Below are 23,689 nucleotides of genomic sequence, written 5' to 3' on the forward strand. Positions count from 1 at the left end.
CCTTGATCTGTTACCCACACTATTCGGCTGAGGGAGCCAGGGTCGAGGTCGTTTCTTCATTCAGATCCATTTGCGATCCATTCCATTCTGAATAAACCAACAACGCAGTTTAGTCGACATGCTTCGCCTAAACGGATTTCTGTAGTTCAAGCAACTCGGAATTGTAGTTGAGAACGTCAGTTGTAACGGCCCACGTATTAACAAATTGTCAGGTTTAAATCGGGGTCAGCCTCATAATTACGCTTCATGTGTCGGGCCGGGCTCGGGTAGGGTCAGGCTTGATTTTTATTTATTTTTTTGGGCCCGATCTAAGCGTTGGTTGTTGGTGGTCCAACACGGCTCTTGTTGCCCTGCAGGTGATGCTCTGCTGAGACATGCTCCTTCTCCCTCCCTCGCACTCTCAGGTCTATAATTACTCTTATGTAGATTTGTTAGCACGCAGTGTGTGTGTCGGCACACATCCACAGGAGAAGGGGAAGCCAGAAGAGATCACTTGGGGGGAGTGCTGCATGTTGGTGCCTGCAATTGTAAGAAAACTCTTGCTGAGGTGTAAATAGGAAGCCCTCCCGCCTTTGTGCTAATCTTAAAACACTTTGTTGGAAAGTTACATGTTGCATAATATGATTACAACATTAATGACAATCACAACAAGCTAGGTACATTTGCTTACAGTAAGTACTCTTAAGTACAATTTTGAGGCACTTATATTTAATCGGCAGTTTAAAATTTCATTTAATGCCACGTTATACTCTATTTCAGAAATAAATGTTGTACTTTCGACCAACGTTACTATATATAATTGAATTCATCTTGATGCTTCAGTAATAGTAAGAATTGTATATAGAAATATAATACTCAAAATAAAGCCACTGCTGATAATGAGTTTTTACTTTTAATATCTCCAAACTTTATTTATTTTATTAATTATATAAAAGTAAATAGCTATACTTAAATAGTTCACACTGGTTTTGCTACTTTTATTTAAACCTGTAATAATTGACTTTTGTGGGAACTTGTGGGCAGAATAACAAGTCGTAAACACAACACTGACACATTATCACCTTATAAAGTTGATAACGTGGTAGAAAGCGGTTGCCTCCGTGTTTGCTAGCAGGCACACGGAGCAATATTAGCATTTGGAGTAGTATATCTGGCCACCTGGCCCATTAAATCTGTCCCATTAAATCCTATATTTGCTCTCCTTTTTAGCTCTGTTTGTCTCCACAAACCACTACAAAATGTTTCTTTAGCAGCTAAATGCTCCACTATATTCAGCTGCTAAATACAGCTGCCTGGAAACAGGTTTAAAACAGAGAAGCCAAAATAATGAACTGAAAGACACTTGAGTGTTGGGTGACAATTCTTTGTAGTGTCAGAACCCAGCTTGTGGGCCATGACAAAAAAGGTATTTATTATAGGAATGCCAAAGAAGTTATTTATAATATAAAAAGACTAACTCAAAAAACATAAAAGTAACAAATTATCCAGACCAAACAAAAGGGTTGCAGGTGCTGGCAGGAAAAGATCAAGAGATACTGGAACCTTGGCCTTTATAGCCTCTGGAACACTGGGTGCTCCAAATATGGCTGCCAGACTGGAGTCAAGGAGAAGCTATTGAGTAAAGAGGGGGGAGAAATGACATGCAGCAAAGGACCGCAGGTCTAAGTCGAACAAGGGCCTGCTGCTATCCTATCAACTGAGCTATCTGGGTGCCCAAAGAATCTTTTTAACCTTTTGTAAAACAATTGTTAGAAATATTGATTAACAGTTTAAAGTAAAAGATCCAAATACTTTTTTACACCACTGACAACAGGTGGCAAAAAAAAAAAGAAGGAACAATAAACTGCAAAAGGACTTAGTTGCGGGTCTCTTATCATTGTTAGCAATTAGGGATGGGCGATATGGCCTAAAATCCATATTGCGATATACAGTGCCTTGCGAAAGTGTTTGGCCCCCTTGAACTTTTCGACCTTTTGCCACATTTCAGGCTTCAAACATAAAGATACAAAACTGTATTTTTAGTGAAGAATCAACAAGTGGGACACAATCATGAAGTGAAACGAAATTTTATTGGATATTTCAAACATTTTTAACAAATAAAAAAACTGAACAATTGGGCGTGCAAAATTATTCAGCCCACTTAAGTTAATACTTTGTAGCGCCACCTTTTGCTGTGATTACAGCTGTAAGTCGCTTGGGGTATGTTTGTTTGTGAACAGCAGTTTGCAGTTCTTTCCACAGATTCTCGATTGGATTCAGGTCAGGACTTTGACTTTAACACCTGGATAGGTTTATTTGTGAACCATTCCATTGTAGATTTTGCTTTAGGTTTTGGATCATTGTCTTGTAGGAAGACAAATCTCCGTCCCAGTCTCAGGTCTTTTGCAGACTCCATCAGGTTTTCTTCCAGACTGGTCCTGTATTTGGCTCCATCCATCTTCCCATCAATTTTAACCATCTTCCCTGTCCCTGCTGAAGAAAAGCAGGCCCAAACCATGATGCTGCCAACACCATGTTTGACAGTGGGGATGGTGTGTCCAGGGTGATGAGCTGTGTTGCTTTTACGCCAAACATAACGTTTTGCATTGTTGCCAAAAAGTTCGATTTTGGTTTCATCTGACCAGAGCACCTTCTTCCACATATTTGGTGTGTCTCCCAGGTGGCTTGTGGCAAACTTTAAACACTTTTTATGGATATCTTTAAGAAATGGCTTTCTTCTTGCCACTCTTCCATAAAGGCCAGATTTGTGCAGTATACTACGGATTGTTGTCCTATGGACAGAGTCTCCCACCTCAGCTGTAGATCTCTGCAGTTCATCCAGAGTGATCATGGGCCTCTTGGCTGCATCTCTGATCAGTCTTCTCCTTGTATGAGCTGAAAGTTTAGAGGGACGGCCGGGTCTTCGTAGATTTTCAGTGGTCTGATACTCCTTCCATTTCAATATTATCGCTTGCACAGTGCTCCTTGGGATGTTTAAAGCTTGGGAAATCTTTTTGTATCCAAATCCGGCTTTAAACTTCTCCACAACAGTAACTCGGACCTGCCTGGTGTGTTCCTTGTTGTTCATGATGTTCTCTGCGCTTTAAACGGACCTCTGAGACTATCACAGAGCAGGTGCATTTATACGAAGACTTGATTACACACAGGTGGATTCTATTTGTCATCATTAGTCATTTAGGTCAACATTGGATCATTCAGAGATCCTCACTGAACTTCTGGAGAGTTTGCTGCACTGAAAGTAAAGGGACTGAATAATTTTGCACGCCCAATTTTTCAGTTTTTTATTTGTTAAAAAGGTTTGAAATATCAAATAAATTTCGTTCCACTTCATGATTGTGTCCCACTTGTTGTTGATTCTTCACAAAAAATTACGTTTTATATCTTTATGTTTAAAGCCTGAAATGTGGCAAAAGGTCGAAAAGTTCAAGGGGGCCGAATACTTTCGCAAGGCACTGTACATTGCAGGCTCTTGCGAGAATGATATGTATCGCGATATATAAATTATAATAGAACCCTTTCAGACCAGGTTACATACACCCTAAGGAAAACCAAACTACTAAATGTGTTGTTTTTTTTGTTTTTTTTATAAAGAGAATGAAACGTATGTAGTTTTGAGAACATTTATTGTTCAAAACTGTAATTATACAACCTAATGTTGCAGATAAATAAAATTCAAGTACACTAGTTGCAGAGACTTTGACAAAGAAAAAGCTTAAAGTATTGGGTGTCTTCTCTCTAGTGCAAACCATTTTAAAAGGCACTACACTTAGTAAGTTTAAGTCCTTGGTTCTTAAATGCCACCCAAGATGCAGAGAACAGGAAAAACTGGTGTCTGTTTAGTTAAGGAACAGACACTGTACTGAAAATACTTTCAGTATTAGGCAAAGATGCACAGATACTTTAAACAAAAACATTTCAAACAAAGTTTCTTACCTGCAGCCTAATTTAACGCATTTGAACACACACACACACACACACACACACACACACACACACACACACACACACACACACACACGAGAGTCGGGACTTTTCCCAGTGGCCCAGTCTGATAATAGTTATACATTGCAAGCTGTTAGCAACACCATCCGGTGGCCTGGTGCCGCAGCCTCTGCTCAACCCGTACAGCGGGGGCCGTAAACTTCCCAGTAGATTTTTTTGGTCCCACTCCGCCACTGCACACACACACGGCCGTATGTTCAGCGGGGAAGTGCGACGTCTGCAAACAACGGCTGCCAATATTCCAATCGTCCGTTATATAGTGAATTGTCAGGCTGATGAAAGGCTCCATGGTACGGCTCAACCACAGGTCCGTTGTAGCGGCTTATATCCATTGCGCCGATTCCTACGCAAAGCTCGGCATTTATCAATTTGAATGTGAGCGTAGGCTACAAAAAAATCTCACGTCTGGTCTAAACTTGTGTACACAAGTTTTCGAGTCAGTGTGGACTTGCAGTATTTCCCTGCACTACACCTTGAAAACACAGCACACAGTTGTTTCCCCTCTAGTCCTCTGGATGGAAACTAACTGGTGGTGGTTTTGTGGTTCTATTCTACCTGAATTCAAGAGATCTCGTGGGGTCCTTGTAACTACAGCTGTCAGTCATGGCCGCAGCCGTGCTGCAACAAATCCGGACCTGGTGGGTATTGACGGACGGCGGAACACGCAGCCAACAGGCAGCGGAGCCGGTCCGCAGCCGTTGGAAATCCGGAGTTAAGAGCCGGAGCCGTTTCTCTCGGCGAGGTACAAAGCACCTCTTAACTTGGTTCCTGCTGTTGATGATAACATAGTGACTATTTATTTTCCAACCTCATACAAACACCCTGTGTTCAAAAGTATTATCACTGTACATTTAAACACTACAAATTACGTTTTAACTTCGGTGTAAGCCGGTTTAGCATACCATTAGCGTCCTTCCCCGAGACGTCTGTGCTAATAATGCTCCCGAATGTTAGAAAACATATTGGAATTTCACCCAGCGATAAAACTGGAACATAGACTTCTTGGGAGGGTCCGTTAGTACAAGCAAACGTACAGCAAGCCATATTATGTGTCGGATATTTGCTTGAAAATTGTCCGAAAGACAAAAACGCTGTCAGGAGGTCAAGTGCATTCAGTTGGATTAGCTTTAGCTGAACTGACAGGGAGCCCAGGGCTAGCCTCGTCTCTCTCACTACATGCACATGTCAATCAACGTGACCACGCCCTTCATTATGTAGTAATTTAAGCCTGACTATAATTTAACACACACACACACACACACACATACACATAGAGTTACAAGGTGAAAACAATACCAGTATCGCTGTTATGGCTGGTAAAATGAACCTTGGTTCTCTGCAATACACTCTGCATAACACTGGACAGTCATTGGCCTTTTAATGTCACTTGTGTTGATGGTAAAAAGCATATGTTTTGTAAGAGAAAACCACCTTGACCTTAGGGTGCACTTATTGTCTTTTAAGTCTAACAAACGCTGTAGAAGCTCCAATTGGCAACAGTTTTCCCTCTGAACTACAAAGGCAACTTCCTTTGGTTTGGATGACACACACGGCCACATGGACGCATAGCAACATCAAAAATAGTTGAAAGAACTAGCTAACCGTAAAAGGTTTGAAGGAGATCTCTGGCTAGGCAAAACCTTCTTCATTATTCAATTGCTTTTTGTCCGTTTGCCAGCCATAAAGTGTTTGAAGTGGCCGAGTTTTGAGAGGAACAATTTACACTGACAATGGTTTGAGGTACTGCAAGGCAGGCTCTTGGCTGTGGAAGCACAATTAAGTTTTTGAGACATAGCTTCACTGTATACAGTAACAGGGCAAATGCATTAATGCTAAGCAACTCTGGAAAGACATTACTCATTTCTGTGCTATGAGAGCTGTGAAAGCATTGCTCAAAGGCAATACCCAAAGCCAACAGCTCTAGACAGGTAGTTTCTATGGCACTGAAGACAGAATCAACAACACAGTATTAGATGACAGCTGGCTAAAGTTATGTTTTGGGATTTTATTTTCTCCCTGGAACATGCTGTCATGGATTCCTATAAGTGCCTATAGAAAACAAGATCTTAAGCACAACTATAGAAACCTTACAATCGGTCTGTACTGCAGTTAGCTTTTTAACATTCCTGCTCCACAAAGTGTTGCCTTTTGAACACTTGCATTGCAAGTGTCAATGGAGTGTACTAGCATCTACCGGGAAAAAAGGAAAAGTAAATCATATTTCACCATGTTGTTTTTTTTCTGTTTAGAGCAACAGACTTAAATAAAATTATGAAATCAAGCTCTCTCTTGAAAATGTTTAATGTGATCTGCTCTCGCTACACTGTGAATATCTTAATATAACTTGAAATGGAGCAAAATTCTAAGCGTGTTTGCTCAGCTGGATGCTGGAATTTGTGACTTTTGGCCATCACTCGCACACTGTAGTGAATATACTGTAATTTGACTTTGTCTTGCCTTGTTTGTGGCCACACAGTTTTAACTGTTTGCCCATTGGAAGTGTTGCCTTTCTAATTGGATTATCCGATTGGAAAGATTTCCCTGTGGAGCTTGAGACATATAAAAACATACAAAGGAACAAATACCTTATAATCTACAGTGAATTTTGGGCTCAAGGAATGGCAATGTCTGCTCAATCCACCACTCAAATCCAGTGTGAGATATCTTGTCAAATATTGTATGGATTTCCGTGACATTTGGCACAAACGTTGTTGGTCCCCAGAGGATAAACCCTATCAACTTTTGCTTATTCCCTGACTGTCCCTTTAGCACTACCATGATCATGGCTCCCAGATGATGTATCTTACTAAATCTGGTGATTCCTTGACTTTTAATGTTGTGGAACCAGCAGGCTGACATTTTTGATTCAGAGTAAAACTGTTTTAATAGATTTTAATAGATTGTCTTAATTGTTTTAATATTATTGCATAAAAAAGCTGTATAAAATGGCAATATTCAATAAAACCTCAATTGTGCAAAAATGTTTTCTCTGATGAAACTACGCTTTGTGTCCCAAACCTATTGATGGAAACGTGCCTAATTAGCATTTCTTTTTTGCAACATTTCAAAATTTTGCATAAAGGAGACATATCTTGCTCATTTTTAGGTTCATGCTTGTATTTTGTAGTTCTACTCAAATATAGGGTCATTTTCAGCAAATATGACAGTTTTATAAGTCTTACCTACTGCACCTTTAAAGCCCCCTTCCCAAAAAGCCCAGTCTCCTATTATGTATATTTATTTTGTGTTGCCCGAAACAAGTCATTTCTACGAACAAACCAATGCTGAAGTTTATTTTTTACAGTTCCTATGGACAAATTTCCGGAACGGTACTAACTGCATTGATAACAAATCAAATGTTCTCAACTTTTGGGTAAAATTGACAAACATGACTGTTTAAGGCTGAACGTGAAGACAAATGCCTGTTGCAATGTAGAAGCCACTTACTTTAACACCTGGAAGAGTGTGCACCGAAATGTATGCGCGAAGACACGCGTGAACACGCACCACAACAACATTTTAGAAGGTGTCATAGCATGTGTAAGGAGCTCTGAATATTCACTGGGGGCCATTCCTTCTCTGGTGTGATTTACAACCTGCTCCTGTTTTTATTAAGCTAATTACAGACAGGTAGATCAGGTACCCAAAAAAAAAAAATCCTGACTCAGCATGAAAAGCCTCTGTGCTTCCTCACTAGTCTGGACTCACCACCGATGACTAGCAGTCGAGCTCAGCTCTTTAAATCAGTCAACGCTTTCCTGTTGAAGTGTGTCAGACAATCTCAGATTATTATGTCTGTGATGACTCGGACGATACTGAAAAACGTCTTTGTGTTTACCCCTCCTTGGGTTTTCACACCTACCTCGTTTTGTCCGGACGTTCAGTCTTTTCAACAGCCGAAATTTGGTCCCAACGAAAAGACGTAGTCTCGGTCCGGATCAAACTGAACCATGGTCCGGGTTTGTTTCTAGTGTGAAAGCTATTTTTGGATGGTTTGGACTTTTGGACCAAATACAGGAAGTTCTGGCAGGCTAGTGTCTGGTTGAGCAAGAGAGTAACGGTGGAGTGGCACTCAGAGCAGACAGCTATCATCAATTAGCGCAGAGAATACATTTAGTGGTTTACTTGTTAAGTGGTAGTAAATGGACAGTGTAGGTTTCAGTTTGTCTCTGAATAAATGCTGCCGCTCCTCCAAACCCAAGTAAAGTTCCTGTGTCTTGCTTCTTACCAACACAACAAAACAAAAAGAGCAGCGGTAGCAGTTGGAAAAAAACTCCCAAAAAATCTGAATACAGAAACGAATGCGAGAAGACTGGGGAAGGCCGTCTACAAACCAATCAATTACAAGTACAGGGAGACGTGGCTCACAAATGTGATGATGACAGGATGTAGTTTTGTCATGAGAGAGAGAGATAGATAGATTTGTATTGATCCCAATCAATATCACCCAGCAGCAACACTTTAAATTGTTTCTAAAATGTTTCTGTGTGTGTTCCCGCATGCCTTCATGTGTACATTTCAGTGCACACTCTTGCAGGTGTTAAAGTAAGTGGCTTCTACATTGCATAACTGCAGTGTGAAACCAAAACTAACCAGATCAAATGTATAGAACGTAACAAAAACACGAATCTGGGTCTGGACTTTGGTTCGGACTTCTATGTCTGAAAAGGCCCTTACAGTCCCAAGTCATTGTTGGCACAGAGTCGGTCTCATTTTTAGGACTGGGGTTGTGTATTCATTTGCCATCCTACTTTGTCTGGGTCTGTTCTGAATTAACTTGTTAGCTTGTTGTTTGTGTTTTGTCTCTCAACAAATGATGAACATACTTTGGTATAACAGCGGCAGGATAGCCCAGCATACAAACCTAAGTGGGCTGCATGTAGCACTGCGCTGTTTCACAGAAAAGATCTTTGCAGGCCTGTTCACACTGTCGCCATTGTAATTACAGCCCGTTGCAACTGCCTGACTGTCCAGTATAGAATTAGTGACATGACATATGAGGCACACAGGATGCCTCGAGGACACCCAATGACTTTGTCTTCTAATTCCAGAATTAAGATGACTTGTAAAACGGCCTGTTATTAGAAATGTTGGCTTGTGATTAAAGAATAGATACGGTCTAGATGAATGTGAATGAGTATTTTAGAAAGCAGCAGAAAGTGTGTGTGTGTGTGTGTGTGTGTGTGTGTCACTTCCATGCTCAAAGAACTGACTCATTATACGCTTCTCTGAGAACCTCCAAAGTATTTAGTGTTACACTGGGATTAAAACCAGAAAATATACCAACAGGTTGAATTAGCTTTGACTAGAACGTGAAGTCTGTTTTCAAGAAGGCCTAGGCAGAGTCTACGTACAAATGCTGCAGATGAACCATGTCTAATGTGTGTATTTGTTTGGTTGTAGAGGTGCATGGGACTGAGAATCCAGTCACCAAAAGACCTCCTTTGGCCGAGGTTTGGATTTGGCAGGAGTCCGCCAGGAAACAACATCTGAATGAGCGCAAAGCCAAGATGAAGACGAAACAACTAGAAGACCCCCGAACCCAGAAAGTGCTACAGGTCAGATCTAAACCTGCAACTATTTTTGAGTGACAATTCAAGATTGACTTCCTCACTTCTTCTTACTTACTCTAATTCAAAACAAAGGGTTAGACGTAACACCACTTCTTTGATGAAACATTCTTTTTACTATAATGTGGCTGTTTAATGCATTTCAAGGGTAAAAAAACAGCAGTGCAAGCCATTGAATTGATTTCAAACACGCATTGTGTTACGCATCAAGATTGATCGACTGGATCCGAAATGAAGCAGAAGTGGTCTGCTATTATTCTAAAGATTAAATCTCTATTTTGTTCTAGTTTGTAAGGAACCATAACTGACACCAGTCCATGTATGAGCAGAAAGTCCTAAGTCGTTAACCCTGTTAGTTATTATAAATCTTACACGCAATACTTTTCTAGTTGTGGTGGAATGTAAGGAAGTACATTTACTCAAGTACTGTACTGAAGTACAAATGCCACTTTCTACTTCTACTACGCTACATGTCAGAGAGAAATATTGTATTTTTACTCCACTACATTCATCTGACAGCTTTAGTAACTAGTTACTTTACAAGTTCAGATTTTTGCACACAAAACACATGTAGTTTATTAAAGGTGCAATATGTAATATTATATGTAATACTGGCAGCTAGCAGTTAAAATAGTTACTGCACTACCAATTCAAAATACTGGAGAGTCGTCTCCCCCGCCCCCTCCTGCCCAGACTCGAAGTTCACGGAGGTTGCCAGGCTGAGAACGCAGCATTCACAACAATGTTGGTAGACGCTTTTCTCACATAGCCAGACGTTACTCCACAGCACAGTGGAGTAGCTAACGTTAGATGCTAGTCTCACATAGCCAGACATTACTCCACAGCACAGCCGAGTAGCTAACGTTAGATGCTAGTCTCACATAGCCAGACATTACTCCACAGCACAGCAGAGTAGCTAACGTTAGATGCTAGTCTCACATAGCCAGACATTACTCCACAGCACAGCGGAGTAGCTAACGGTAGATGCTAGTCTCACATAGCCAGACATTACTCGACAGCACAGCGGAGTAGCTAACGGTAGATGCCGGCTATATTGACAGTCATAAAAGCCCGTGCTCACACGGAGCTTTGTGACCAACTGACACACACTTTTTTGGCTTAAAATTACAGTATGAACCGCTAAAAACACAACAACCTCACTGTCCTCTCCACACGCCAGTCAGGCACACTTCCTCGGCTTAGAATTACAATACGAAACACTAAAAATACCACTACCTTGCCGAATTACGGCAATAATCGCTAAACACATTGCAAACTCACAGTCCTCTCTTTCCGATTTACAGCCCCCCTCTCGTGGCTTAAAATAACTCACCGTTGTCGGCTCCAGCCGCTGAAGAGGCTACACGCTGTAAACAGCCATGGGCTGCTTGCCTGGTCCTCCGGGTAACGTTAGCATGGCGGCGTTAGCCAGGACCAGTCGGGATCACTTTACTGGCTATGTCTCAATTGTTTTGGCGAGTAACCAACTCGGGTACTCTAGCTATATAATTCAATGTGAGTACACAAATGTTGAAATGACATAAAATGCCCATCCCTAGTAGCCGTGATAAATTAGCCTGAAGCTAATGCTTACCTGTTCAGGAGAAAATAAGCCAACTCTGCGTCCTTTTGGGATCTAAGCTGTCTCCATCTTTCAAATCCATCTCAAATATTTACCAGGGGGTTGTTACGTCTCTGGTCATGCAACTGTTAGAAACATGCTGTTTTCTTTTTTTATGTCAGGTAGAATCTATCTCCGTTGATCCTGTTCGTTTGTTTGCTGCTTTCATGGCTGTACTACAGTTACAGCTGTAGCGCGCTGGGTTTAAGTTTTTACAGGTATATCTGGCAACCCGGCCTGGCTCTCAAACTGGGCCGTTGATAACAACACACAGATCAAAACATAAACATAAATTCCGTCACGGAATGTAAATTAAAAAAAAAAAACTACTGACATTAGCATTGTTGTCAGAAAAGATAGTATTTCAGTTTAACATGTTTCCTTAATATCTGATGAGGCATTGGTGTCATTTTTGGATTTATTACAGTACAAATTTTACATATTGGACCTTTAAATCTCATTTTTTTTTATTAGAAAGTAAACTAACCAACAAAATAACGGCCTACAAGTCCAGCTAAAATGATTAGACCATTAAACAAACAATAGTTTGGATCGTTTCCAGATTCTAAAATGGGAGGATTTTTCTGCATTGACTTTTACTTTTAATACTTTAAGTACACTTTCCTGATGATGCTTACTTATTTTTACTTAAGAAACAGAGTATTTTTACAGTATGGTATTAAAGGAAAGTAAAGGATCTGAATACTTCTTCCATCACTGTTGTTGTAACCTGTGCCTTATTTGAACAGGCACAGATACTGAAGAAAACCTCCAACGAAAAACTGAATCTTAGTGCAGTTTAATTTTGCATAAATATAGGCCCTATTTGCTCTCCAAAAATGTTTTCTTTTTTTTATTCCAAATGTTGCATCCCAGCAGTAGTTGTGTATGGCACGGTGCAGTGACATGTCTGCCTATCAAATGCAGGCAGTGACAAACAGGTCACCAATGTGTGTGTGCACCATTGTCTGGTACAGTAGTGCCCTCCTCTGGGTGCTCTTTCCCTCAAACAAACATAACACACGTGCGCAGACATTAGCAGTGACATCACATGGTCTTACATTCATTCTCTGGGACTTGCCCTAACCTTAATCATGTCTAATTACAACTCTTTTATAACTTAACCCTCACTTTAAAAAAAAAACAGTTTCAATCCTAAACTTGTATTTCTTCCCTTATGTGGAGCAGATTTCTCTCCCCATATAGAAGATGGGTCCCTATTAAGTGATTTTTGTGAACATTTTGTCCCTACAACGTAACTAATACAAGCACACATCAATGTGCTTTCACATAACCGTTATGTGAAAATGTATTTGTCGATACATTCAATTGTTGTCCAAGAATGTGAGAGTACTTTCTGTGTTTTGAGAACTGTTCAGGGCCTCATGTTTGAAACTGACTTTAGACTAAGATGGCGATGTCTTTCCACTTTTAGAATACTTTTAGCTCTAACTCTGTGCATTTATTGATGAATTTCTAACAAACAAAATTACGGGGGCCCTGAAGGACAAACCACGGCATTTCAGAAAACACAACAGCAAAAGAGAAAATGCAACATTACACAAAACAAAACGCAACATTTCCCAAAACATGAAATGTCGTGTTTTGGGAAATGCCGTTGTGTTCTGTCCTTCAGGGCCCCCGTAATGTACAAAGTGAATAGAAGCGTCATTAGCTGCATTAGGAAAGAGACCGGTCTTAGCTTCAATAATTGCTCATTATGAACAAATTGATGATGAAAAGTGATATTGTTCTTTTCTCTACGGTGGAATGCGTGTGTTGGCGGTTTAATGCAGTATATTCTTTAAATAGACACTCGCTCGCCCTTTTACAGTTTTAAACAGAAAATGAAAAAACTTCCTGGAAAACCCATAATAGGGTGCGGTACAAACACAGATATTCCTGTTTCATGCAAATGAGCTTGGGGCCTACTATGCATGTGGAGGCCCAAATACTGCATGTCTCAACATGGCAAACAATTGTGTGCATTTGCTCATTTTCTCCCTCACTTAACTCCTCGCTTGCAGCAAAAAAAATCATAAGCGAAAGGGGTGCAAAACAATTGTGGAGATCATTAGAAGCAACAAAAGAGAGAATGCAGTAAAAGGAGTTGTGCAGCTGGGCAGGGGGAGGAACTTCAGACAGCTGGTGTCAAGCATGGATGCACTTCATTGTTTGTTCTTGTGAGGTCAAACACTGTACACAAAATACATGTGTCGCTGTCAGCTGGGGTCGGGTCCCATTTGTTATCTTTTATAAACCCATTTGTTTTTGTAAAGTAACAGTCTCCTTTGCATCCCATTCATATTATTGTTGTTACACCGGTTGTCTTGATTTTCACTTCTTCTCTTTCCTAATCTTTGGCCTCATTAAACCTTTTTTTCAATACTGCACTTGATACAATAACAATAAAAATGCGTGTGGTAATCAAGCTAAACCTAGAATTAGAAGTTTTATTCATGGATCGCAAGTTATTATATAATTAATATGACTCATTGTCACTGAAACCGAAAACCTTAAAGGGGAACCCCACTGATTTTGCACATCAAGTCTGTTTACTGGCCAGTGGGAGTGTACTACGTGAACAAGTTGAATGAAGCCTTTTTGTGGCTCCAATGGGAGCTGCACTCAAACTGAAAATATGGGGGTGTGGAGCTAGAAAGAAGTGAGATTTCCAGACCTCTGTAGCTCCTCATCTCTGCTTAAGGCTAGAGGCTATATCAGCCTCTGCTAAAAACACGCCCGAATCTCCTGACCAAAGTTTTTGGTCAAGTTGCATTGTGGATAATGTAGGCGACAGGTTTTGACAAGAAAGAAGGAGGCATGGAATGAAAAAGCAGATATTTTTGATTCTGATGCATTGATTTTGATATTTGCATTTGCTTTTCAAACTGTCCATCGTGAGTCCGACAAAGTCATATGAGAGCAATGCAAATGGTGGAGTACTCTTTTTAACATCTATAGAAAGTTGCATTTTAGTGAAAGTTGAGGAGAAGTCTACAGCTGAAGTATTGTGGTCTTCTTGTTGAGCACAGTCTAAGTATAGCTTGGAGTGATTAGTTTTCTTCTGCTTCTTGCCAATTACGCAAAACTCTTGTCTTCGTACAAAACTGGCTCACGCCATCTCATACCATCAAGGCAAAGTGTTACGATCACTAAAAGTTTGTAGCAAGTTTCGTCTTTTTGCTACTCCTACTCTCTGTGTGATGTTGTTGTGCTGGTTCAGCTGGGCTTGGAAAGTCTCAGCACGGCACTAGACCGAACGTATCGAGCCAACATGCTATTTATGAAGCTCTGCTAAACAAAGGCCAAGCTACCCTGCCAAGTTATACAGGTATCCGAAGGAAAATAAAATCAAGACGGCCCTACCAGGATATCCTTCTGCTGTCCTCTTGGCTGGAGATGTCGAGCCTAACCCTGGTCCGTATGGATCCGGTATTGGTGACGCCGGCCTCTCCATGGACACGCATGGCTGTCGCCTGGGACCTGCCCTGGACTACCGGCGGGACAACAACAGCAATCGGAGTCTGAACGTGGAAGGAGGCCAAAGATCATGCGGGTGCTCATGGATGGCATCGATGGACATCATGCTGCAGTCTTCCTTGGATGCGCTGAATCCATGTGTGGCCTGCGGTTTGGATTGCACCTCGCACAGAGTGACGTGCGAGGAACGCTCCGGAGTTTTGACGCATGCCAGTGGTGGGCTTTCATCTCTCATGCCACCGACGCTATGGATCTCGACACTGGTAAAGCGGTCTGTTCGTGATAAACGAAAACTTACTGATCTCAATCCAGCTATCAGGAAACACTGTAAGTTTACATTTTTCCAAACTCTAAACCATGCAAAAATTCTATGGGACCCACGCTCCAAACCAAGGGGATTACTAGGCGGACACATTAATATTCGTAGTATGACCTCAAAGAGTGATCAAATGGAACATTTACTGAATAATTCCAACCTGGATTTTCTTGGTATCTCAGAAACGTGGTTAAATAAATATTCCCCAGAGGCAGTTGTTAATGTATCTGGATACAATGTTTTCAGAAAGGACAGAGACAAAGGGCGAGGGGGAGGCGTGTTAATCTATGTGAAAGACACAATCAAATGTAATCTGATTGAATGGTCGCCTGTATTAGATATTGAATGCCTTGGAACTGAACGTTTGGTTATCCCCTGAAATGTCATTTACTTTAATTTGCTTGTATCGTCCTCCTTCATCTACCATTGCTTTTTATGATAATTTACATAAACTGTTAAAACAATGTCAAGAAAGAAAGGAACTAATTTTAATGGGCAATTTTAATATAAACTGGGAAAATAACTTTGATCGGAAAAAACTTAAATACATAACAGACAAATTTAATCTCACCCAGTTAGTTATTGGTCCCACCCGCATCACTCATTCTTCTCAGACGCAAATTGACTTAATGTTTACAATAAGACCGGAAAGGATAAGAAAATCATACAATTTATTAACAGGTTTATCTGACTATAATATGACATTACTGGGAAGGAAACTCACTAAAAAACGTTTTAAGAATACAACCATAGTGAAACACTATCATTCGAGTATTCCTAAAAATGATATGGACAAATTTAAATCTGCTTTAAATGATATCGACTGGACTGATCTTTTGGCTATTGAAGATATAGAGAACAGTTGCAATCTGTTTTCAAGCACTGTTAATACTATAATATCCTCATATAGCAGAACAATGAGATACAGACCAAGACAGAAAAATCCTCTACCTTGGCTCAATGAGGCTCTCTGGAAACAAATGAGGGACAGAGATTCCTCACTTAACAATTTCTTTATTCAATCAGTGGAGGAATTGACACAGAATTGCATTGCTAGTAACATAGTGAGCATTCCTATTAATATTGACAAACCTGTTTTTGGATTTGAGGAAATTAGTGAATTTGAGGTAGAGAATACCATAAATTAATTAAGGAACTCAAAAGCTAAGGATGCCTTTGGTCTTGATTCTGTATTTTTAAAAACTTATAAACAGTTTTTAATCAAACCTCTTACACATTTAATCAATCTATCAATTAAACAAGGTATTTTCCCAAGCTCCTGGAAAACAGCTGTGGTAACCCCCATTTTCAAGGCCGGTGATAAAACACCGGTGGAGAACTACAGGCCTATCACTATACTACCTGTAATATCCAAGGTAGCAGAGAAATGGGTGGAGAAACGGCTAACTACTTATCTTAGTAAAGGTCATGCACCACTGCACCCAATGCAGTTTGGCTTTCGAAGTAATCACTCCACAGAAACAGCCAACTGCTTTTTTATTGAGAACATCAAAATGAATCTAGATAAAGGAGGCGTGGTGGGCGCAATATTTTTAGATTTAAAAAAAGCATTTGACACTGTCAATCATGACGTTCTTTTGTCAAAACTATCTTATTTTAATTTTTGTGGTAATGCAATTAAATGGATGAAATCATACTTAACTGACAGAAAAGAAAGCACACGCATTAATAACACTCAATCTGCATATCTAAATTGTAAAATGGGTGTCCCTCAAGGATCTATACTGGGCCCCCGTCTCTACATAAATGACCTGCCGACTGTTTGTCCATCTGTACATTTACAAATGTATGCAGATGACACAGTCCTCTATGTGCATGCTAAAAATAAACAACAAGCTGCACAACAACTGACTGAGGCAATGAGTAAGGTATCCATATGGCTAACTAATTCATGCTTACACCTGAACATAAGTAAAACAGTATGTATGTATTTTACAAAACAAGGTACTGTGACTTATGACCCTGAGGTAATTGTTAACCAAGAGAAGGTTAGAGTGGTATCTGACTTTAAATATCTGGGAATTATCCTAGATTCACAACTCTCATTTAAAAAGCATAAAAAGGTTGCAGATATTGTTAAGTTTAACCTGGCAAATTTTAAGCACATAAGACCATACCTACCAATGAAGGCCGCAAAGCTCTTCTTGCATGCGATGATCTTCTCACATTTTTCTTACTGTTTAACTAGCTGGTCGCAAGCCAATAAAACAATATTACAACCATTGGAGTCACTTTATAAACAAGCATTAAAGACATTGGACCGTAAGGGTAATAGCTATCATCATTGTCACATAATCACAAAACACAACATGTTTAGCTTTGAAAACTTTAGAAACTTTGCTGATGCCTGTCTTGTCTTTAAGGTACTCCATGGGCTTGCTCCACCACCACTGTGCCAGTTTATAAAACAGAAAGATAAGGTCAATAGAGTAACCAGAGCAACCACCAGAGGGGATTGCATAGTTCAATTTAGAAAAAGTAGGATTGGAAGCACAGCCTTTTCTATCACAGCCACAATTTTTTGGAATATTCTGCCCAATGAATTAAGGGACTGTAATAGTCTCTCTTCTTTTAAAAAACATCTTAAATCTTGGATTAGGGACAATTACAATTGTAATCATACACCAAATACTTAAACCCATGAATGTAATTAAGCTGAGGATTAGATGAGGTGAGCAACATATTGTCTGTTTGCGGGTATATTCATATTGTTTTAAAATTTCTGTTTTGCTACTGTATTTCTTAGATTTATATTGTATTTGTATTGCTTTTTGTATTTTAGGGTGCCTGTTAAGACCTGGCTAGGGACAACAGATGGAAACTAGCACTTGTAGCTAACTCTGGCTTGTTTACAGCAAGTAATTTGTCTGTTGATCAATGAGCATTGTCCCTATCAAATAAATAAATAAATGAAATGAAATGCTCTGAATAGCGCATCACTGTTTGAAAGATAGGTTTGGACCATTTGTTCATTTCCATGTGGAGCGGGGGCAAGACGTATTCACTGCCGGTTCTGAATAATACCCCACCTTGAGTCCCCACCTTGTCCGGTGTCATCACATCCTCTGTTTGAGGAACTGTAATACTTACAACTTGGACGAATGCTGGCGTTAGCCCACTGGCCATGCTAGCATCCACAGTTTATGTTTACAATCCAACCATTGCTGTTTCTTGTCGCACCTGCATTTTACCAAGAGTACATTTTGCCTGACAAAATCTGACCACACCATAGCACAACTACAGTGTGAAGGGCCAGTCAGATGGGATTTCACCAGACAAACGTTGCTTGCGTGGTGTGACAAATCGCAGGCGTTGAAACACAAACTCTGGGAGCTAGTTCTGAAGCTAACATGAGAGAGAGAGAGAGAGAGAGAGAGAGAGAGAGATATTCAGCCATCCATATGTTCAGATGTCTGATAAGGTAGACTGGCAGTGCGCCTCCTGCCCTTCTCTCTCATCTTCAGCCAACTAATCATAAGACTAGACCCTTTGATTCCATTGGCTGCCTGATGCACTATGTGTGTACACATGGATACAATAGGCTTCATGGTAAGTGTGTGTCTGTGCACATCCATACAACAGGAATAGTCTGCACTGTATTCACGTGGGTGTATGAACGTGTGTGTGGCCGTGGCCACCTGCTAAGTCGAGCAGTCTAGCCACTCGTGTTCCACTCCATCAATAATATTGGCTGAACTTTCTGCTTGCCTAACAGCAGCTCATAAAAATGTTAGCTATAAATGTGTGTATTTGTGCCATTTTTACAAGACACACAGAAGTATTTTATTTCTCCATTCTTTTCCTTGGACGGAGCACATTCCTTGGCCTCAAACTTATACACTTACTGTATTTCTTGTCTGGAGATTAGATTTGATTGACTTGGTTTAGTTTATTAGTTTATAATGTCGTGGACAGTCCCCCTTAATCCACTGTACAGTAAAAGGAGTAGCTTTAGCCTCTACTGCTAATTTCCAGCTGTAGTCCCTGGCCAGCTGAAAATAGGCATTCTAAAATACAATGGTTAACAAATTAAAATAAATTACATTATATCTATAATGACAGCAGGCCTAAGCAAAAATGATTAAAACATACAAACAAGTGGCACACAAACAAGCAAGCTCAAACAAGCAAGCACAGGAGATGGCAAAGGTATTAAAGCAGTCCATGCAGTTAAAACAATACAAAGGAGACAAGAGAGTAGTCACAGAGGCCACATTGAAAGCACCTATAAGACATAACATGGAGGCAGGCAGCAGAGATGGAGCAGCAGCAACACTCAGTATGTTAACATGCACACCAATATTCCACTATTATTCTGACAATGTTCCGAATTTGATACCTGTCATGTAAACGGCATATTCTGGTTGGATATTCCGAATAAGGCCTTTTTCCAAATATATCATTTTCTGATTAAGACGTATGGGTTATTCCAGTATTATTCTGGTTTTAGAGGCATTCCTTGGCAGAGATGGGGACTCGAGTCTGAGACTCGGACTCGAGTCGCACTTAAGTCACACAAACGGCTGACTTCAGACTTGACTCGGACTCGACCCAAAAGACTTCAGACTTGACTTGCGACTCGACCCAAAAGGCTTCAGACTCGAGCTTCGAGACTCGTCAACATGTTTTTTTGCAATTATTGCTTTTTAAATTTATTCATGTATTTATATTTTCTTTTATTGGTGCATATACGTTCGGGAAACGTATGACGAGCTGCATGTCCCCTGCCCTTTGCCATAATGTGCAACGTAACGCCTGCGTTATTCCTTATGTGCGTGCACTCGCATATAAAAAAATACATTGACGATTGCGACACCAAGTCCTCCCGGAGTTGTGCCTTTTGTCAATAGTTTTGTTTTCAATAACTTGGTAAACAGTGGCAGTAAGCCAACAGCTACATGCAAGGTGTGTGGCACAAAGATAAATGATGCCGGATCAACAACGTCGGACTTCGTCAGGCATCTCAAAACGCACCTAAATAGGTCAGTCACTTGCTGATGTAAAATAGACGTTACATTTAGCATATATCGTCATAGGTAACAAGGTAACCATCGCAAAGTGTTGTGCTAATGCTGGGAACAGGCAAATTGTATCTTTAAAGTTAGAAGTTGCTGAGCCTCAGACTTCCATGGCGCACAGGAGGCGGGACGCACGGATCCATCTCCCCAGGAACAAACGCTGTGTCGGGTGGGCAAACTCATGGGATGCGTAATTAATCCCGTGGATGATTTGTAGGCTATTAAGTGTACAAGGTGTACCCCGGTCCACCAAACACTGGGTCTTAATTCTGCACATATTTCTGTAACTGTAGTCCTATTTACTATTTCATTATTTCATCCATGCGTGGCGCAGTGGATCCGTGCACGCTGTCACCTGCCGTGGAGACGCTGGCCTCACTAACCTCTCCTCCTCTGAGTCGGGTCTCCCTCGCGCTGGACTCAGTTTCACTGAGCGTACTAACACTTAGAAAATAAATGGCATTACACCAGTGAGTTAAAACTGCTTATTGTGCGTAATTTGGACTGAGATGCATGTTGTTCTGTAACTGGTGTGGCGCTGCCACTAGTCTCTTGATTTCCACTTTGACATTAGACATTTTTTTGACTGAAAGAGACATTATTAGCATGTATCATCACATGTAACAAGCTAACCATCGCAAAGTGTTGTGCTAATGCTGGGAACAGGCACATTGTATCTTTATAGTTGTATCCATATGATGTGACAGACTTAGGTTAATATTTCACCAGGTCCGAGGGCTGTGTTAAATAGACCCCATAAAGTTATCCTACGACTGATTTTAATACTGTACTGTGTGGACATGCTTTGAATTCATAAGATTTATGGGACAGATCAGATGGCCAGAGACTTGACTTGGACTTGTGGCAAAAGACTTGAGACTTGACTTGACCTTGCCCCTCAAAGACTTGGGACTTGACTTGGACTCGAGCTCAAGGACTTGAGACTCGACTTGGACTTCCAAAAAATGACTTGTGAACCTCTCTGTTCCTTGGACATGTATACAGCACATTTGGAATCTGCGTCTCAATCTGGGTTTTAACCGCAGTTTACGGCCTCCTGCCTGTTTACGGCTCATGGTCTGCTCTGTGCGTTGCTATAGTTGCTTTAACCAAACCATCCAAAACAGTTTTACCCGATAAGAAGGAGAAACAGTTACTTTTAAACATCATCAAAGACTTGGATATCATCAGGTTTTTGGATACTGGCACACATCGCCACGCCGACCTTTTCAAGAAGCTGGTTGAAGGAATGAAAGAGGGACTCTGTGTTCACACGGTCCATCAAGTCCACCACCGCTGGTAAACTTTGAAAGAATCATATTTTGCACGGCTACATGTAAACGGGAATATTAGTGGGATATTCACTTACATTAGCCATGTAAACAGCTTAGTTAGACTTAGAATATCGTCTTTTTCGGAAAAAGGGCAAATAGCGGCTTATTATGTGCATGTAAATCAATGACTATGACACATCACATCTGACCGATTAATGCGTGCAGTTACAGTTATCGGACAGCCATGTTTTAAGGTGTGTTGTAAAGGTGGAATATGTATGTATATCTTTGATAGTAGTGGGCAGTGAATTCCAGTTTTGTATTGCCGTAAGAAAATGATAATTGACCAAATGGGCTTCTCCTTAATGGAATTAGGTCACCTTGTGTGGTGCTTCTGGTGATCTGACTGCTGCTGTTATGTTGGATTATGAAAGAGTTCAAAGGAGGAGGAGCAGTGTTGTGCAGAATTTTGTAGACCAGACAGATGTTTTTGGATTTGATTACATCTTCCCAGCTCAGCAGTTTACGGATATTTAGGATACGGTAATGCAGTGATGTAAACTGTTGGGCTTGGAAGTAGTTTTTCTTTAGTATTTTTGTCTACCTCGAAACGTGCTAAGTAGTTACTGTCGTCAGTATCGGTATTAATGATTTTCTCCTTGCTCGTCCTTTTCAGAGCGCCTGCCAGCAGGAACTGGACAGGGTCTTAGAGGAGGTCTCCAAAATAACCTCTCAGGATAACAGAGGCCCGCTGGAGAATCTGTACGAGCTCAAGTTTCCTAACTGTGACAGACATGGACTGTACAACCTCAAACAGGTGAGCCATGGACACAGCACTGGCCTCACATCCCGCCATTTCACTTGAACACACACGCACTTGAAGATGCACGCACGCGCGCGCACACACACACACACACAAACACACACACACACACACACAAACAGGTTATTGAGTAAGAATATTGTGGCTGGTTGAATTCATGGTGACACACCTACCCAAATTAATCTTTAAACATTTGAACAAACTCTAACTAGAAAACGACTGAACATGGCAGAACATGGTTAAAGTGTACAGTATGTATAATACAAACTGGATACGGCATTCGAGGTGGAGCTCCGATCATTCATATGAGAGTTTTTAGTGGCGCATCATGGCCAAAAATGACCCGAATGATCTGCGCTGCTCCGTACTATGGGGCCCATAGAGCAGGCGCGATAGTAGCCGGTCAAGACGTCTACTTCTGGTTTAGCTGGAATTAGTTCAACTTGAATGGGGGTTCAATTATTTAATTGTGCGGCTCTTCTAGACTTTTTCAAATGTTATGGGACCTGTTGATCAAATTCTGATAGTGGTACGAGTCATTTTACAGGGGTTGATGCTAAAAAACAAAAACAAATATGTATCAACTGATTCACAGACGTCTCTTTCGCCTTGTAAGTCTATGGGAAAAGTCTTTTTGGGCCAGAGGGCATCATGTGACAGGCCGGGAGTTCTTCCGTGTGGCCACTTCGGCACTTCCGTGGGCCTGGAACATTGTTTTAAAAACTGTTCTTAAAATCTGTCTTTTAAAATCTTTTTTTATTTATTTATTTTTTGAACCATTGCAGTTACAGTACAGGATCACCCACCAAACAAGACTGGAAAAATAATTTAACAAATAAAAACACCCCAAATATTGTTAAAAAACAAACAATTTATTGCACGTAGGAAAAGGATAACATGAGAGGTTTACAAGAATGTCTTAATATCAAACCCCATATTGAGAGCATTGGAAGACATGGTTATTGGGGGTATAAATCCTGGAAGTAACACTGTGAAAAAGCCAGATTGCACAACCCTCACATCATTGAAACCCTCTACCTTCTCAGTGCCAGTGGGTCTCAGTGCACTTACATCATGCCGAGCAATTTTTTTTCAATGAGCAAGCTACAGGATGGTCCACATGATGTCATCAATGTTGTACCTTCAGTAGTACATAGACCTATACATACCTTACCTTTAGCCTTTCATCTGATGAAAAATGGGCTCCAGAACTCCAGGGGTCCCAGAAGATGATAAAGGCCTGAAGGTTGTGCTTTATTACCGCATGTGAAGGCCCTGTCTTGAAGAGGTCCCCTATGTTTAAATCTAGCTTTAAGGAGGGAAAGAATTGCTAACAGGGGCCTTCTAGTTGCTGCCATGCCCATTTGGGTCTGTCTTTTCCTTAACTGAAGCTGCTGATCAAATCTGGCCTACATGTAGGATTGAATGTGCATTGTTTTATAACCAACTGAGAATGACCGTATTAATCTATGTTGTCTTGCGTAAAAGTGCCAAGGTGTACAATATGTACTGTTCCTAATATATATAATTTTCCAAATTAGTTTTGATATCCTACTCTAAA

General features: G+C 40.6%; 1 protein-coding gene across 1 annotated transcript in view; it reads left to right on the top strand.

Moving 5' to 3' along the window:
- igfbp2b (insulin-like growth factor binding protein 2b) overlaps positions 1-23,689 on the top strand; it is a 38,449-nt gene that overhangs the window by 10,634 nt on the left and 4,126 nt on the right. The window contains exons 3-4 of the mRNA XM_028591109.1: positions 9,406-9,560; positions 21,982-22,122. Of these exons, the coding sequence (XP_028446910.1) occupies positions 9,406-9,560; positions 21,982-22,122 (296 nt within the window). The remainder of the gene's footprint in view (positions 1-9,405; positions 9,561-21,981; positions 22,123-23,689) is intronic.

This window comes from Perca flavescens, chromosome 11 (assembly GCF_004354835.1).
Source record: "Perca flavescens isolate YP-PL-M2 chromosome 11, PFLA_1.0, whole genome shotgun sequence".
Taxonomy (NCBI): domain Eukaryota; kingdom Metazoa; phylum Chordata; class Actinopteri; order Perciformes; family Percidae; genus Perca; species Perca flavescens.